The 17,966-nt window shown below is 55.5% G+C and overlaps 5 protein-coding genes across 5 annotated transcripts; 4 read left to right on the top strand and 1 right to left on the bottom strand.

Moving 5' to 3' along the window:
- Positions 1-515: 515 nt before the first annotated feature.
- BZA05DRAFT_418739 (formate--tetrahydrofolate ligase-domain-containing protein) lies at positions 516-3,671 on the top strand (the record flags this gene model as incomplete). The annotated part of the gene is made up of 6 exons (XM_051485541.1): positions 516-639; positions 702-722; positions 818-855; positions 908-961; positions 1,031-3,403; positions 3,462-3,671. The coding sequence occupies 6 exons, from the start codon at positions 516-518 to the stop codon at positions 3,669-3,671; spliced, it is 2,820 nt and encodes a 939-aa protein (XP_051339357.1).
- Positions 3,672-6,122: 2,451 nt separating this feature from the next.
- BZA05DRAFT_398011 (putative isocitrate dehydrogenase Idp1) lies at positions 6,123-8,197 on the top strand. Its single transcript, XM_051483671.1, has 8 exons — positions 6,123-6,143; positions 6,247-6,459; positions 6,560-6,612; positions 6,690-6,700; positions 6,797-6,830; positions 6,887-7,046; positions 7,106-7,732; positions 7,791-8,197. Exons 3-8 carry the CDS (start codon positions 6,577-6,579, stop codon positions 8,093-8,095), a joined length of 1,173 nt encoding a protein of 390 aa, XP_051339356.1. The 5' UTR covers positions 6,123-6,143; positions 6,247-6,459; positions 6,560-6,576; the 3' UTR covers positions 8,096-8,197.
- An 881-nt stretch (positions 8,198-9,078) lies between these two features.
- BZA05DRAFT_473987 (interferon-related developmental regulator-domain-containing protein) lies at positions 9,079-10,859 on the top strand (the record flags this gene model as incomplete). Its single annotated transcript, XM_051488100.1, has 3 exons — positions 9,079-9,268; positions 9,328-10,483; positions 10,550-10,859. 3 exons carry the CDS (start codon positions 9,079-9,081, stop codon positions 10,569-10,571), a joined length of 1,368 nt encoding a protein of 455 aa, XP_051339355.1. The 3' UTR covers positions 10,572-10,859.
- BZA05DRAFT_473986 (uncharacterized protein) lies at positions 10,860-11,561 on the top strand (the record flags this gene model as incomplete). The annotated part of the gene is made up of 1 exon (XM_051488099.1): positions 10,860-11,561. Exon 1 carries the CDS (start codon positions 10,962-10,964, stop codon positions 11,559-11,561), a length of 600 nt encoding a protein of 199 aa, XP_051339354.1. The 5' UTR covers positions 10,860-10,961.
- Positions 11,562-12,319: 758 nt separating this feature from the next.
- On the bottom strand, positions 12,320-13,817 carry BZA05DRAFT_445012 (uncharacterized protein; the record flags this gene model as incomplete). The annotated part of the gene is made up of 3 exons (XM_051486966.1): positions 12,320-13,264; positions 13,323-13,669; positions 13,724-13,817. The coding sequence occupies 3 exons, from the start codon at positions 13,815-13,817 to the stop codon at positions 12,320-12,322; spliced, it is 1,386 nt and encodes a 461-aa protein (XP_051339353.1).
- Positions 13,818-17,966: the final 4,149 nt, after the last annotated feature.

Here is a 17,966-nt window from a genome sequence, read left to right as displayed (position 1 = left end):
TCCCACCTCGTACACGGCACCGCAGTCTTCAACGTCACCGAGACTCGATTCCGATCAGATATACTCGATTCGTCCATCTTGGCTGGCGTGCTTTATCGCCTCCGAATTTTATTGGTTTTTTTAAATCACACCCCCCCGCAATCCTTCCTGTTACGGAACGAAACTTGCCCTTAAAGTAACCCACCCAATCGTTGTGTATGCAAATCCTATTAGCTGGCTCTAAACGCATCCGGCGTGCGTCTCCCCGCCGCCTTGCGTCCTGGTCGTGCTGCGCATCTGGCGCTGTCTCTGCCCGAAATTTGTCTGCGGCTGCCCCTCATTTGCTGCCCGTTCACCGGTCGTCACCCTATCGCACCAGTGGCACCTGCCCCGCCATCTTAACGATCATCCGCAACGGTCCGAGGTCGTTTTCTTCCCTGGCGATCGCTCCTGCTACCACTACACCTATAAGACAGTCTGGTACCGGCAGCTCGCTCCTCCGCTCTCAGCAGTCTCGTTCCTTCTCGTCTACAACCATGGTCGCCGAAAAGATTGACGGAACGGCCATTGCCAAGCGCATCCGCGAACGTATCAACAAAGATATCGCGGAGAAGCAGAAGGTCAATCCTAGATTCAAGCCGTCATTGACTATTATCCAAGGTGCGGACTGCTCTCTGCTGGTTTCTCTGTCTTGCGCACATCGCTGATATGTTTGGTTACAGTTGGCGACAGATCAGACTCGAGTATGTTAAACCTTCACTCGACGATGCCTTCTTTTACGCACCCGTTCTGGTGCGGAAAGAGGTTCTACCGAGAATGTACTGACTGAGTGGCTCAGGCACCTATGTGCGCATGAAGTTGAAGGCTGCCGAGGAGGTTTGTGTGGAGATGTCCCTCAGCGGATTCACCCGTGCTGACGGTTGCACAGGCCAATATCATCTGCGATCTCGTCAAACTGCCAGGTGACATTACCGAGGCCCAGGTAGGCCCTTAGGCCCCTGTAATGCGAGGCTACGGACGAGTGGGTGGGTTGACATGGATCGGTGCATAGCTCCTCGAGAAACTCGACGATATCAACGCCGACCCCTCCATCCATGGTGTCCTCGTCCAGCTTCCTCTGCCAAAGCACATCTCCGAGGCTGCCGTCACTGCTGCCGTGGCCCAGTCCAAGGATGTCGACGGTTTCGGCGCGATCAACATTGGAGAACTTGCGAAGCGTGGTGGAAAGCCGCTGTTCACGCCTTGCACGCCCAAGGGTGTGATGGTCCTGTTGGAGGAGTCCGGTGTTGACCCTAGTGGAAAGACTGCCGTAGTCATCGGAAGAAGCGACATTGTCGGATCGCCGGTGTCGTACCTCTTGAAGAACGCCGACGCTACCGTCACCGTGTGCCACTCGCGCACCAAGAACCTCCCCGAGATCGTCAAGACCGCCGATATCGTGGTTTCTGCGATTGGAAAGGCTCACTTTGTCCAGGGAGATTGGCTGAAGCCGGGTGCCGTGGTCATTGATGTTGGAACTAACTACATCAAGGATGAGACCCGCAAGTCGGGAGAGCGTTTGGTCGGAGACGTCCACTACGAGTCTGCCAAGAATGTTGCATCGCTCATCACGCCTGTTCCTGGAGGAGTTGGCCCGATGACTGTGGCTATGCTGTTGGAGAACGTGATTGCATCTGCCAACCGCCACTACGAGGCGACCGCACACAGAAGTATCACGCCTCTTCCCCTCAAGTGCCTGACGCCGGTTCCCAGCGATATTGCCATCTCCAGGGCCCAGCACCCCAAGAACATCAAGGTCATTGCTCAGGAATTGGGCATCACCGAGAAGGAGTTGGAGCTGTTTGGAGCCTACAAGGCCAAGGTCCACCTTGATATTCTGAAGCGATTGGAGCACAGGAAGGACGGAAAGTACGTGCTTGTGGCTGGTATTACGCCCACTCCTCTCGGAGAAGGTAAGTCTACGACCACTATGGGTCTCACCCAAGCGCTCGGCGCCCACCTCGGAAAGATTGCGTTCGCAAACGTCCGACAACCCTCGCAGGGCCCAACATTCGGTATCAAGGGTGGTGCCGCCGGAGGTGGTTACAGTCAGGTCATACCTATGGACGAGTTCAACTTGCATTTGACCGGTGATATCCACGCCATCACTGCCGCAAACAATCTGCTCGCCGCTGCCATTGACACCAGGCTGTTCCACGAGGCTACTCAGAAGGACAAGGCCCTCTACAGCCGATTGGTGCCCAAGAAGAACGGCGTGCGCACGTTCGCCCCCGTCCTGCTCCGCCGGCTGAAGAAGCTCGGAATTGACAAGACCGACCCCGATACCCTCACCGATGAGGAGATCAACCGCTTTGCCCGCCTGGACATTGACCCCGAGACTATCACCTGGCGACGAGTACTGGACGTCAACGACCGTCACCTTCGGCAGGTGACAATCGGACAGGCACCCACTGAGAAGGGTCACACCCGTGTCACTGGTTTCGACATCTCCGTCGCTAGCGAGTGCATGGCTGTCCTGGCTCTGTCCAACAGCTTGGAGGATATGCGTGAGCGTCTCGGACGCATGGTCATTGGTACCGGCAAGCGGGGAGACCCCATTACCTGCGACGACATTGGCGCCGGTGGTGCGTTGACTGCCTTGATGAAGGACGCCATCAAGCCTAACATCATGCAGACCTTGGAGGGAACCCCGGTCTTTGTCCACGCCGGCCCCTTCGCCAACATCAGTATCGGCGCCTCGTCGGTCCTGGCCGACAAGATTGCTCTCAAGCTCGCCGGTACTGAGGTTGAGGAGAACGCCGATGAGAAGGCCGGTTACGTCGTTACCGAAGCTGGCTTCGATTTCACCATGGGTGGTGAGCGTTTCTTCAACATCAAGTGCCGTTCCAGCGGACTCGTCCCCGACTGTGTTGTGATCGTGGCCACCGTCCGCGCTCTGAAGGTCCACGGAGGAGGACCCCCGGTTTCCGCCGGTACCCAGCTCCCCGAGGAATACAGAACTGAGAACGTCGACCTGCTCCGCAAGGGCTGTGTCAACCTGGCCAAGCACATCCAGAACGCCAAGTTCTACGGCGTCCCCGTCGTCGTGGCGGTCAACCAGTTCTCGACCGACACCGACGCTGAGATCCAGTGCATCCGCGAGGAGGCCATCAAGGCCGGTGCTGAGGATGCCATCTCCGCCAACCACTGGGCTGAGGGAGGAGCGGGCGCTATCGACCTCGCCAAGGGCGTCATCGAGGCCTGCAAGCACCCCAAGGACTTCAAGCTCCTCTACGACGCCGACTTGTCCATCGAGGGCAAGATGGAGGCCATCGCCAAGGTTATGTACGGCGCTGCCGGCATCGAGCTCAGCGACAACGCCAGGTCCCAGATCGAGACCTACACTGCCCAGGGCTTCGGACATCTCCCTGTCTGCATCGCCAAGGTGAGAGAGAACCATCCATCCAATCTCCCCAACTTGAATTCGAACTGACATGTGGTAGACGCAATACTCGCTCTCGCACGACCCCAACCTCAAGGGCGCGCCAACCGGCTTCACCGTCCCCATCCGCGACGTGCGACTCTCTCCCGGCGCCGGATACCTCTACGCCAAGGCGGCAGATATCCAGACCATCCCTGGTCTTCCTACTGCCCCGGGATACCTCAACGTCGATGTTGACCCAGTGACGGGCGAGATCGAGGGCTTATTTTGATCGATCGGTTAGGGGTTCGAGTGGGTTTTTTTTTTAGTGTCTGTCTGTCTGTCTTTTTCAACAACCGGCGTATTTGATTTGAGGGTTTGGGTTTGTAGGATGGAAAAATGGTGGGATGTGTGGACGTGGAGGAGGGGAGGGGGAGGAGGGAAGGAGGGGTGTGCTGTATCTCAACATACAAGTGGGAGGGCACGAGGACATGTTTGCTGCTGATAGAGATGGAAGGGGAGCACGTTGAACAAATACAATGTATCTCTCTCTCAAGCAAGTCTCGACACGTATCGGTAACATTTGTCTAGTGAAAGTGGAAGTGATAACACGTTTGAACAAAGTAGCTATCAGCGGCACAGCAGCATTTTAACTACTCAGCCCACAGGTCCACAAGCTGACAGAGCAAACTTGGACACTGACACTGGCTGACACGTCTTCGGTACAATGTTTGGTATTTGTGGTATGCGTGCTCCGAGTATCACGAGTATCACGAGGACCGTCCAGAGCTGCGGGAATCACAGGAGATCGCGAGCTCTGACAACAATCGATCTGTGTACCTGTTCGTATCGTCCATGTCGTCCATGTCGTCCCAGCTCAGTGGATAGCTCAGTGAACAGTGTAGTGGTCCTCTTATGGCCGACGGTTCCAGATGGATGGCACGAAGGAGTGGCGTGGTCTTCAGGTAGACGTGTCGGACTTGCAAGCAGCGCGGTGATCATGGCTCGAGCTGTGATGCTGAGGTGGGGTGCGGGTAGAACATCGTTCGTGGAAGTGATGGCGCAGTTTTCCAGTTTTTTCCGAGAGCTCAATGCGAAACGAGGTGGATCGAAGATATGGTGTATGTAGGCGAGGCGGTGAGAGTTCGCGGATTCCGGATACGACGACGGTGCGGTGAAGGAGGAGAGTTTCGCGAAATCGGCACAAGGCAACGCAAGGCAACGCGACGCTCGAGGAAACGGTGGAGGAGATAAACCGATGCTATAGTGGGGTGTCTGCCCACCTTCTACCTCCTAACTCCTACCCACCTGCGCATCCTCTTCCTCGTCGACCATAGAGTAGGTGTCTAGAGCAGAGCATCCCAGCTTGCGCGGGGAACTTCGGTAACCGCAGGTAACACACCGGTCGGTAGAACTCGGCCGGAGAAACTCCCGCAGTTCGGAAGCCGGATCAATTGCGACCCCGAGCCGCCGGACCAGACGATAGCCGTTATCAGGCAGAAACCGTCGTTTGAGCGTTTAACTACGGTACTCTACTCTAGATACATCCGTTTGTTTGTTTGCTTGCTGCAGGGACAGGACAGATGGAGATGGGATGAGGTGAGGTGAGGTGGGATGATGATGTGATGTGATGTCGGTTGGTTGGAGGTGGGGTAGGAAGTGGATGGATGAAGCAGTTCAAGTTTCGGCGACCGAGAGAGACTTCGGCTCGAGCGAGCGGTCATTCTGAGCAGTAAAGCCCTCCTCCCCCGCGCTCATATCGTCACACAGCGATTTCGTCGACGGGCTAGGTTGGTTGGTGCGGAATCTCCGATAGACTACCGGGCTTGGCGGTGGGTTTTGCTTTTTCTCGTGCCACACGGACGGTGCTGATGGATGCCGATCGGTGCTGGTGGCTGCCGGAGTTTACGGCGGTGGACGCTTGCAGATGGAAAATTATCGTGAGAAGATCTCGGAGCTTTGGCGGGAGGCGGCAGTGAATAGAATGCTGGATTGAGGTCGAGACGTAGCTATGGTGTATCCAGACGAAGAACGACGACCTGTGGCCATCGCGTGCCAGTCGCCGCCGCGCTTTGTGCAACATTGATGTCACCCACGGCTTTTGCTGGGCTCTTAAAAAGATCGACCCCGCGTTCCACCTCCGACGGAGTGAGAAAAAAGTTCGGATCGCATCTCCAACCCCTCCAAACCCCTCCAGCAACCCCTCCTCTCGTGTAAGGCAAGACTGTTTTTCCACCAACTGCTTCCAGGCTACAGAATACCCACTACCCACCACGGCTACTGGCCACGGCTTCCTCATTGGAACACAGCGTAAGCAGGCAAAAGCCGCCGGTTGACTGGTCCTGTCACGCAAAGCCGCAAAGCCGCAAGCGTGTGCCGTCTGCCCTGCCCTGTTCCTGTTCCTGCCTGTTTGTCTGTGCTCGACAGTGGCATATCGCTGCTATCCACTGTCAAGTCCTCTCTTCCGCCCATCCGCATCCCGAGGTTGACTGCGAAATTCCCACACCCCCCCTCCCCACCCCCTACTCGCAAACCTTCCGCCCGATACTCGTGCTGTTGTTGTGTGCGTTGTGTTGTGTGTTGTGTTGTGTCAGCCAACCAGCCGTCCCCGCCTCCGCCGCCGCAAACCCCGTCATTCCCCATTTCCCGAAGCAGGCAGGAACCAAAAAAGTCGTCCAGATGGCTGTTCCCACTTTATCTTGCAGGTGCCTCTTTCGCGGCAACACCTTTTCTCGCGTCGTCTCTGCTACCTCCACCTCTACCTCTACTACTACGTTCCCAAGATTGTCATCAGCCTACCGCACAAACAACTTCATCTTTTCACGAGGCTTCGCATCAACAATGGCTAGAGAATGTAAGTTGCTTACCTTGTCGTTCCATTCACCCTTCCCGTGCGTCGGTTCATCCTCACCTCACCCCACCCCCGGTTGGTTATACCGTATTGGTGGTGGTGGTGGTGGAGGTGAGGTGGCGCTGTTGGTGCTCGTCGAGGTGGTGGTGGTGATGAAGTGGAGGTGACGTGAAGTGGTGTTGACCGGTTACTGCAGTCCAGAAGATCAAGGTCAAGAATCCCGTCGTCGGTATGTCAATCCCACCTCCATCCGGCCGGCCGAGCTGCAAGCTGCGAATTTCGTTCCGAAAGTGAACCGGCGCTGATCGGTTGTTTTCGTGGTGTCATAGAGTTGGACGGTGATGAGATGACCCGTGTGATCTGGGACTCTATCAAGCAGAAGGTATGTTTCGTCGTGTCTGTCGTTGGTGGTTGGTGGTTGGTGAGGATGCAGGGAAACTGATTGTTTGTGCTGTGCAGTTCATCCATCCGTAAGAAACTCTTCCCTCGGCCCGAAGTCGAGATGCATACAGCGACGCACTCTATTACCACGTGGAAGATGGCTAACGAATCTTTACCTGCTGCAGTTACCTGGATATCGACCTCAAGTACTACGACCTGGTATGCTGATCTTCTGCCGCAACAGTCGTTGTCAATTGCTAATGGAGATGGTGTAGGGACTCGAGTACCGTGACCAGACCGACGACAAAGTCACCACCGATGCCGCTGAGGCCATCCTCAAATACTCGGTCGGTGTCAAGTGTGCCACCATTACCCCCGATGAGGCGCGTGTCAAGGAGTTCAACCTTAAGCAGATGTGGCTGAGCCCTAACGGAAGTGCGTTTCTCCACATGCTCTCCTCTCAAGATGGACATGAACTGACCCGCCGTGCGTAGCCATCCGAAATATCCTCGGTGGAACCGTATTCCGTGAGCCCATCGTCATCGACACCATCCCCCGCCTCGTCCCTGGCTGGAAGAAGCCCATCACCATCGGCCGTCACGCCCACGGTGACCAGTACAAGGCCCGCGACTTCGTTGTCCCCGGTCCCGGTACCGTCGAGCTCGTCTACACCCCCAAGGATGGTGGTGAGCCCGAGCGCATGAAGGTTTTCGACTACTCTGGAGGCGGTGTCGCCCTGGCTATGTACAACACCGACGAATCGATCCGCGGCTTCGCCCACGCTTCGTTCAAGATGGCTCTCGACCGCGAGATCCCCCTCTACATGTCCACCAAGAACACCATCCTGAAGCGCTACGACGGCCGTTTCAAGGACATCTTCCAGGAGATCTACGAGAGCACCTACAAGTCCCAGTTTGACGCCAAAAAGATCTGGTACGAGCACCGTCTCATCGACGACATGGTCGCCTACATGCTCAAGAGCGAGGGTGGATACGCCATCGCCATGAAGAACTACGATGGTGATGTTCAGAGTGACATCGTTGCTCAGGGTTTCGGGTCGCTCGGTCTGATGACCAGTGTCCTGATCACCCCTGACGGAAAGACCTTCGAGTCCGAGGCCGGTTAGTTCTTTTACCATCCATTCCTCCACTCAGACCAGAATCTAACCCGTACAACCAGCCCACGGAACCGTCACCCGCCACTGGCGTGAACACCAGAAGGGCAACGAGACCTCCACCAACCCCATCGCCTCGATCTTCGCCTGGACCCGAGGACTGATCCAGCGTGGAAAGCTTGACGAGACCCCGGAACTGATTACGTTCGCCGAGGCCCTCGAGCAGGCGTGCATCGACACCGTCAACGACGGCATCATGACCAAGGACTTGGCTCTGGCACAGGGACGGACGGACCGTGCCGCCTGGGTCACCACCTCGGGATACATGGACGCCGTCGAGGCTAAGCTTAAGACTCTGATTAAGGCTTAGAAAACTAGGGATGGGTAGGGGATGGCGTTTGTTTGTCACATTACTGCTATATATACCAAAATACTACTACTAGAAGTATATAACACATGAGAATTTCCGTGCATGTTTGTCGATAGTATTTTTTTTTCATCCGAGGAGTGGTCGTGTGACCTCTTCGAGTGACATGCTGTGGGGGCGGTAGTAGGCGTACCCCGCATTCTTGCCCCCGCACTCACCCGTTGGAGATAGTACCTATGGCCAGTAAGGTAAAGATTCGTTCGCGTATGACGATATACTAATGGAAAAATGCTCCCCTGAGTAAGATGGAAGCATATGAGGAGCTGTGCCTTATCAGAAGCTTTGCGATCGGGGTGATTGTTTGGTCTGTCTTCGGCACTGGCAGGGGCAGCCAGGGTGTGTGGCTGCGTGAGCCCCGCTGCCCAGACAGAGGGGTCATCTTGACATGATAATGAAGCGAAATCGTCAGAAATAATCCAGCACGTTTCAGAGAGCGAGAAGAGACCTCATCTCATCTCAGCTCATGTGTGTTCGCGTACCGGAGTAAGATAAGAGCAGACCAGGAAAACCGGCGGGAATCGTCTGCCGCTACATACGGTAGATAAGTAGGTGTGCTTAAGACCTCGCTCGTTAAGTACCTGACGTCATATGTAATCACGAGCTCCCCTCCCTCGCAACGTCAAGATGAATGAGCTCTGGAGACCTTCCGACTACTGTAGAACAGGTGTGGGCTCGGAGTAAAGTTGCCTTCTTCATATGCCCCCAGTGTCTGACAGCTGCCATTCAACCGCCCACGACAGGAGTTGATCTGATCTGATCCGCCACCCCCTTCCTTCCCACTTCCCCACACCTCCACCCTCCACCCCTCCAGACAATAACGACAACAACGACCCCGCCAAAACACATCGCAACGCACCACCACCACGCATAACACCACCAGCAACGCACCACCCTCACCACCACGCCCCACGCCCAACACTCCTAAAATGTCCGAGCTCCACCGCAAAGCCCTGACTGTCCCAGGGGTCAACACAGGGAAGACGATTTCGCGCAAAGCGCGCTCTCGGCAATCGAGCGCCGCCAGCTCGCGACAGGCGTCGCGGGCCAACTCCCGCATTGGTAGCCGCGTGAACACCGATGATGAGCTTGACAGCGTTGCGGGCGATCTGAGTGATAGTACTAATTACAGGTAATACTGCCTTTAGTAACCGTCGCTGCGAATTGGAAAAAGAAAGGGGATGGGAATGAGAGAGAGGATAAGAAGTTGACGTTGGCGCGCGAGAATAGTTATGGGTCGCTGGCGAATGATGGGGAGGGTGAGGAGTTTTTGACGGTTGGGGTAGAGAAGAGGGATTGGGAGGAAGAGCTGGCGGAGGCCGTGGATCGCATCTGTGAAAGGAAGAAGACCGGATATCAGGAGCGCGAGCAGGCGCTCAGTGCTTACATCGCTATTCTCCTAAGGAAGTACGCAAAGGAGCAGATCTTCTTCAAGAAGTCGGAGATCGTTTCCAGCTGTCTGCGCAGCGTTAAGAACGGGCGCACGGAGCGGGAGTCGCTGCTCGCGGCGAAGTCCCTGGGTCTCACCATCATCACCGATCCCAGCGAGGACGTGTACGATGCCGTGGCGCAGACGTTCAAGGCGGTGATCACGGACCACGCCTCGCTGCCGCTCAAGGCGGCGCTGATCCACTATCTCGGCGCGGCGGCATTCTACGGCGGCGCGACGACGGCCGAGACCGAGGGCATCATGGCGTTCTTCCTCGATATTGTCGAGAGCGATGGCCATGATGTCGGTGCGGGCGACGATGCGGCTGTGGTCACCGCCGCGCTGGAGGAGTGGGGGTTCCTGTGCACGCAGCTTGAGGACGCGGAGGAGATCACGCACGCGGCGATCGAGGCGCTGGTGCAGCAGCTCGACAGCTCCGAGGTGAACGTGCAGGTCGCCGCGGGCGAGAACATCGCGCTGCTGTATGAGAAGTCGTATACCGAGGCGGAGGAGGACGAGCTCGACGACAGGAACGAGGCCGGGCTGAAATGGGTGCAGCGCTACCAGCCGTACGGGCAGGTCACGGCGCTCAAGGGAACCCTAGCACGCCTCTCCTCCGGCTCCAGAAGATACCTCTCCAAGCGCGACAAGAAGTCGCAAAAGTCGGCGTTCGCAGATATCGCCCACTCCCTCGATAATCCCCTCAAGGGCCCGAGATTCTCGGAGGCGCTGGATCGCGACGGCGCGGTGCGCGGGAGCAGGATGACGGTGCGCGTGCACAAGACCGGCGTGCTGAGGGTCGATAAGTGGTGGAAACTGCTCAGAGTCCAACATCTGCGCCGGTTGCTGGGCGGCGGGTTCTTGAACCATTGGACCGATAATCCGGTCATTTTTGAGTCACTGAGGTATGTTCTGTGTTTCCGTGGTTTGATATATACACCTTGGCAGCTAGTTACTGACGCTTGTGACAGTCTGTTTGTCGAACAGTACTAACTCGGGTACTGTACCGACTTGTTGCGATGTCCCCCGTTTTCTTGCTTGCTTGCGTGCTTGCTTGCACAGATTGATGCCCTTTCTCGGCGGTTTCTTGCTTTTCGTTTCTTGCTTTTCTACTTTTTTACCATCTGTGCATGCATGCATCCATACGACTACCGGCATTTTTTTTTTGGTTTGATGGAGCAATGGAGTTTTCTGGATTTCTTTGCTTGCCTGCCTGCCTGTCCGAGTGACTCCTGAATCGATTCGATAGCAGTTATCGTGCTTTACTAGTAGTTACCCGGAAGTAGAGCACTCGAGTAGAGTAACCACCAAGGTCAGCCCAGTCCCGCGTTTCCCCGCCAAACAACCAAACCAACCCATCCACGAAACACGAAACGAAACACAATGTTCTGGAGCAAGCCACCACCCCAGACGCCGGAGGCCACTCCCCCACCTCCCCCCACCGCCTCCACCCCTCCTCCCGCCGCCGCACCACCACCACCCCCACCACCGCCGGTACAACAATCGCGCGAAGCCCTAGCAGACGCCGAACTCGCCGCACTCCTCGCAGAACTAACCTCCACGCCCCCCGACCTCCCCACCACCCCCAGCGCCGCCACGACCTCCGCTTTGGACAAAACCTCCCTCCCCCCCTCCACCCAGCTCAATTGCGTCACCGCGTTCGACGAGCTATTCTACTGCTACTCTTTGGGCTCCCAGTTCCTGAACGTGTACCGATACGGCGGGCTGCGCGACTGCAGCGAGAAGGGTGCCGCCTGGCGGTTCTGTCTCAAGGCGCGGGTGCGCGGGCCTGATGCCGCCGCGCAAATGGTTAGGGAGAGGAATATTGCCTTGGCGGCGAGGTGGAAGGAGAAGGGAAGGAGTTCGGAGGATGTGTGGATGGTCAGGAAGGCGCCCGTGGAGGGCGCGTTTGAAGGGGATTTCGAGGAGTTGCGGGAGGTGCTTGAGAGGCAGGGTGCGGGGGTGGGGGAGGGGGTGGAGTAGGAGGAAAGTGGGGGATGTACGATACTTGCTTGCTTGCTGGGTTGGAGATGGGGGAGAATTGGTGGGGGATTGATGTACGATATACCTACGATAGACGATACACACGTAGTCACTCGCATTTGCAGTCAGGGTCCGATGTGAACATCTTCAGATCAGCTACAGAACAATGTTCGTCCGCAGAATCTGCTCCATGTCTGCTCTCCTGCCATCTCTCCACTCCCCACCTCACCTCTCTCCTCATCTCTCCTCTCCACTCCTCTCCACTCCACTCCTCACCTCACCTCCCATCAAAACCAGATCCCATCCAACAAAAACATGGTATCCTCGCAAAGCTCAAAGCTCAAACAAAACAAAGGGAAAAGGTGAAGAAGAAACGAAAAAAAATACAACCCCAAAAACGGCCATGGCACAGAAGATACGGTTGCAAAGTGTGAAATGGTGTGCCAGATCAAAAAAAAACGAAGAAGAGCGCAGAGCACAAAATACCCCCCCAACCAACCAAGCCAACCCAACCCGCCCCATTCCCGAGAACGCAACGAAAAGAAACAGCATACATGTGATGTGATACTGCAGATAAATAAAATAAAAAACAGAAGGAAAGCAAAAAACTAGAAACGAAAGAAAATAAAAGTAAAAGTAAAAGTAAAAGGCGCACTCCATGATCCCATTTCCTCATTCACCAGATATCGTTGCAGAAAAACAGATGACGGAGGAAAAACGCGAGTGAGAAAGGAAAGAATTGACAGAAGAGAGAGAGACTACCGTCCAACGGTGCTGCCGTCGGTCGAATGCGAGTCATCGAACGGACTCATGGAACCCGAGGGTCGTGATAGATCGACGACTCTGGGGGTTAGTAGGGTCCCGGACGACAACCTCCGACTATCCCGAACTCCTGATGACGGTGGTGTCGAGTCAAGAAGCACAACCGAGTTTACGTCCGAGAAAGGCGATTGAATGTCGTCCGTAACGCACGAACTACAGTTGGACTCGACGACGGTGCGACGATGTCCTGGAACGAGGTTAGACGAATCATCCGAATCGTAGTCAATCTCAGTGGTAATGCTGTGGTTCTCGACAAGACGGGAGCGCCCGGGGATCGCTCTCAATTGGGGTCCTGGGCCTTTGGATCCGGTATTCTCCGACTCACTCGTCTTCATGCGATTGAGGAATGTTGATCCTACCGAAAATGCAGGGCTGGGTGGAATGGAATCCAGATCCGAAGTCGCTCCGTTACCACGTGTCGATGGACCCGTGGCATTGGCGTACAATGCGGGAACGGGCGGGATTTCGTCGGTTGATCCGGCGGTGGGCGAGCCGTTGCTCGAGGTGCCGGCACTGCTGCCACCCTTCGAGTTCACCGTAACCACGGCAGCCTTGCCAGCACGGATGATGGCGGGCTGCGACACGATGGCGCTTCCTCCGTAGATGGTAGTAGCGATCGAAGAACGATTACCGACAGTGCACATGGATCCACGCAGGAGGTCCGAGGCTGCGAACTGGATATCCATGTTGGGGGAGTGCGGGAACTGCGAGCCGACGGGCGACGAGTCGGAGTAGGGAAGCGGCGGAACGGGCGGTACCAGATGCGCTGGCGTCGAAGGACCCGATCGATTCGTCACTCCGGGGATATATGCGATCTGGATGACATTCGACGCTCGCGTGCGGACGGTGGAAGCGATCGATGCGATGGTATGCGTTGACGCCTACATCGACACCGTTAGCAATGTCGTCCTTTCCCCGCCAACCCACGACAGTAAATACCCTCGCGCTCTTAAGCATTCCAAAGTCATTCTCCTTCTCCGCCGCCGTCGCAGCCATCGACATCCTCTGCGTCCGTTTCTTGACGCAACTCTTCCACACGAAGAACGCCAGAATCGAAGCCACCACAATCCCCCCCAGCGACGCACCCGCGATGGCACCCGTCGACACACCACCCGAGGACGACTTGATCGCTTTGCAGATGAGTTCCGGACAGTCGGCGCAAGTCTGCTGGGTGAGTTCGCATCGTTCGTTGTCCGCACAGCTGCAAATGCCTGGCGTGGGGCAGTTCTGCGCGCATCCATAGTTCTCACGGGCGAAGATGAGTGCACCTGGGAGTTGCCCCGGACCTGCATGGTTTTCAGCATATGGCTAACGATGTCGATCATGATAGTGGCACCGACCTGCCGCCGCTACGGCTCCATGCACAACCGTGAAGCTCAGGGCCGACATCAACAACAACACCGTTGTCGCCGACCACACCGAGAAACGCGTCATGATTGTGATACGGCAAAGACTGATGCGACGGCTGAGGTTGCGAACAGATATCTATGCGGACGACGGCGCGTGTAGTGTACGACGTAATGGGTAGGGTAGGCAAGCAGGCAACTGGATCGAGCGTAGGGTGGGGGTTTTTGGGTGGCTGGTGGATGGGCGCGGGCGGCGGTGGGTATGGGAGCTTTCTTTCGAGATCGAGAGAAAGTGGGTCCGACCTGCGAACAGTGACAAAAAACAGAATTAATGAGCGTGAGATTCCGGACCGATTAAGCGGAATACGAATATATAATTTTTTGGTATGAAGCAAGTAAACGGAGAGAAGAGCGACAAAAGAATGACGTTGGGTGGGAGATCGCGATGTACGAAGAGAAGGCTTTTGGTGGTGGTGGAGGTGGTGGAGATGGAGGGTTGGTGGGTGTGTGTTTGGGATGGAGGTGAACAAGGGAATTCACGGGTTCAGGGTCGGGGTTGTCTCTCGTACCTGAAAGGGGGTCCGGTCGGGTCGAGTTAAGTTCGGGCAGTGTCAGGCCCGAGCGTGTGTTTTGCAGTTACTGCAGCGTTTAATGATGCGTTTAGTTAGGCAAGTAGTGAGTGAGCGGGCGATGAGTGAGAGACTGGTGAGTCGGCGCCAGTCAATACAACAATCACTGCGGGCGGCCACAACAACGAAAGGCCACGACCATCCACCGAAACGAAGAGGTGTTTTTCGATGATATTCGTCACGCTGGGCAGATGATGCTCGTGCGTTAGAAGGCTGACTGGCTGGAAGGCTGGCTCGTGTCGCGGAGAGGCTCGAGGAATGAACGAGAGTGGAGAGGAATGCGTTGGGTGCAGTATTGGTGAGCGATGGTGGATGAGGGGGAGGCAGGCAGGCAGTCAGGCCTAGGAACGAAGGATGGGATTATGGCGGTGGTGGTGGGGAGGAAGGTAGGAACAGGCAGGAAGGATGTGCCTGAGCCTGTTGCCTGCTATGTGGCTGCCAATGAGAACGAGAACTCTCCGCCCTGGATCAGCAGCTCCGGGCTGTGCCGCCGCATAGGCACTACATATGGTCACAAATTTACCTCCCTTCCGTTCCTGTCCTGACCGTGGGCACAAGCTATAATACTATATTATGGCACAATTCTACACAGGCAAGTAGAGTACTTGTTACTCTACTTGGGTACATGCAATCACCACAAGGCCAGCAGAGGTATATCACTCAGACTGGCATCAGCCATGCGAATTCGTGATAATTAACGGCAATTTGCAGTTGCGTCGAAACGGGGCATGCACTTTACTCCTCACACCCCCCACATATGCTGCCCTTTTCGATTTCCCACCGTTGCAGAGTTGCAGCTAGAGGGATTACACATGTAGCTACTCACTTGGCTGGAGACTACGGCACTCTATACCGTGGGGACATATGTATGTACCAGTACTTGCATCAGACTCGGTAAGTACTCTGCTCACATGGTGGGCGCAGCACTAGGTTGCTCACTAAACGGCATCTCTCCAATCGCAGCGGATCGTTGTCTTACCGGTGCGAACGAGAGACACAAATAGGACCGACGCCACGGATTGGAGATGAGCCTTGACTTGAGCCTTGACTTGAGCCATGAGGTGGTGCGATTAGATGGATCAGATAACTGACCCGCCGGGTCCTGGCCGAGTGCTTCACAGTTGCGCCGAGAACTTCAAATTCCAGTCATCGGCAAATCACAGAGCGGACAGCCAGCGCGGGGGTAGGAAGCAGAAACACACCCCTTCTGTAGCCAGGTATCATACACACGGAGTCGCTCGGCAAGTCGGCCTACAGCGACGTCTATGTACAGTCCAGGTCCCGGGAGTGCGGACCGCGATATATCCGAGACTCACCCCTTCGAACTCCACATACGGTGCCAACCCATTTTAAGCACCATGGTGACTTTTTTCGGGTCTGGAATGTGTGCTTTAGCTACGGCAAGAGGCTCCCGGGGATTGTCCCCCTCCCCGGATTTCACATTCGCGTCGTTCCAGCGACCGCTTCGAAAAATTGGAATCGATGGTCGGAAGGATCCAACCATCGTCAATACCAACTCTCGCCTCCAGAAATCGCCTCCCCGGTGGTGTGTTGATCTCGCCACTATGTACTCTAACTACACTGTCCGTCCGTTCCACCAGACCGGGAGCAAGCACCTGCCTGCCCCATTTCTTTCCCATATGTGCATATATACTCTGCGCTCGGCGGGGACCGGCAGTTGTTTCAGGCCGACGTGCCAGTGACCACTGTACTGACCACCTGATAATCACCTACCAGTGTACATATAAAAGTACATACTGGCTCACCGGGAAGTCTAATATATTGCTCCCATAGTGCCTTCAGCTACAGACATACATACACACTCTATATTCACATCCACATCCACAGCCATCACCATGTCAAATCACGGAGGCATCATGTCTTGACCGCCGACATTCGTGCCGATGGATCATGGGGGTATAAGGAAGGATACCGGTATAGATATCGGTATGGATACTCATGTATAGGTACTTTATCTTTCCATCACCCAGTTGCACATAAACTCCCGAAGCAGTCCCGAACCCCCACCGCGTGCGTGCTCGGCAAGATACTCAACGATAAGAAAACGAAGCTTAGACGCTCGCGGACACTGCTCTCCGGTTGACACTCCATCTCGATCACCTCTAGTTACTCTATCTTACTACCATATAGTACCATCCACCGTTGACTTATAATTAGCACTCGGGTAATGGGTTATGAATTTATGACCTACGGGTTACCTCTCGGGTCTCGAGTCTCAACCCACAGTACTGAGTAGGCACACACCCATGATTCTTTCGGTTCGCTCTCGCTCTCATGATGGATTATGGTTTGTTCGTCGTTCTTGCTTGCTCCCGCGGGCGTGACTCGTGCGAGACAATGCAATGCAATTCCAGACATCCAGCCAAGAGATATCTATGTACAGTCTACATACAGATCCTTATGCAGAGTTGAATGAAGGAATGACATACCTATGATACATAGGGCTGACCTGCACACATATGACGATATACACATACATACCGGTACCGGTAACTACTCGGTCAATCGCATCACGATCCGGCAAAGAAACACCCAACCCAACCCTCAGTCTCTCTTTCTAGAGTTCCTAGAGTAGCGAGAAGATCGGGGCCGTAACGTGACGTGCATAGGCCACGCTGCCGAGCTGCTTACTGTGCGTCTGCACGCCAGCCAGCATCGAGCCAGCATCGACGCGTCCTTTCACTTGTTATGCAGCGCCTGGATAACTATGTACTAGTTTAGTCCGGAGGTGATTGCGCGGCGACGACGACGGGGAGACCCTGGTGCGTTGCGTGCGTGCGTAATCAGGTACTCCACACCGGCGTAGACCGGCGGCGTTACTACTTGTTACCTGCCTACCTAGAGTGGGTAGAGGTGTTGACGGGTGCCGAACTCCCAGTGAGCACTGAGCAGTCAGCGCTGCGGATTGAGGAGGCATACTTCGAGCCCACGAGAACGCCTGCTGGAGCCTGGGAGCCTGGGGTTTGGGGGGCCGCCGCCGTCTGAAAGTGCAAGTGGAAGTGTGCAAGTGCGGGCGTATAGTAAAGTGGGGTGTTCACTGCTCACTGCTCGGTGGATGCTGGATACTGGATCGCTAGTGCACGTGGTGCACGTGGTGGTGGATGGGGCGTCTGAGGGGAACGGTCCCCTCCCCTATGGTGGGCACTGGGGACGGGGATAAACGCCGCCGCCGTCGCCGCGGTAAAATCCGGCTATCCATGGGGGTTAACTGTTAATGTAGTCGCTAAACTGTGTACTATGTATGGTGGACGTTCGATAGACGTGTTTGAAGTTTAAATACTCTACTCTAATCTATATACTCTACTATAAATCCGAGTCGTCGGTTCGTCATGGACTCATAGGTGAGTCGTGACAGGCGTAAAGTCCGTTGTCCTGACCCGACGGTAATGGGCATTGCCAGTACTATATAGAAGAGGTAGGTAGTTGAAACTCTTTACAAACATAAAGAGTCAACGACAGCACACCGACACACGTCCGTCATGACACCAAGAATCACGCAGTACACACTTTTTCCCGCCTCCAATGTATCTACTATGGATGTGCATTCCTTCACGCCTCCGCCTCGGCCAAACGCACTTTTCCACGAT

The sequence above is a fragment of the Tricharina praecox genome, assembly GCF_024521635.1.
Source record: "Tricharina praecox strain CBS 144465 chromosome Unknown BZA05scaffold_12, whole genome shotgun sequence".
Lineage (NCBI taxonomy): Eukaryota > Fungi > Ascomycota > Pezizomycetes > Pezizales > Pyronemataceae > Tricharina > Tricharina praecox.
Note: the sequence above shows the minus strand (reverse complement) of the source record. Positions and strands in the feature narration are given on the sequence as shown.

Excerpts from the sequence above, each read along its gene's own strand:
- BZA05DRAFT_398011 (XM_051483671.1), top strand. The coding sequence starts at position 6,577 with ATGACCCGTGTGATCTGGGACTCTATCAAGCAGAAG. Across the intron at positions 7,047-7,105 it reads GTGGCTGAGCCCTAACGGAA|CCATCCGAAATATCCTCGGT; the intron begins GTGCGTTTCTCC and ends CGCCGTGCGTAG. Across the intron at positions 7,733-7,790 it reads GACCTTCGAGTCCGAGGCCG|CCCACGGAACCGTCACCCGC; the intron begins GTTAGTTCTTTT and ends CCGTACAACCAG.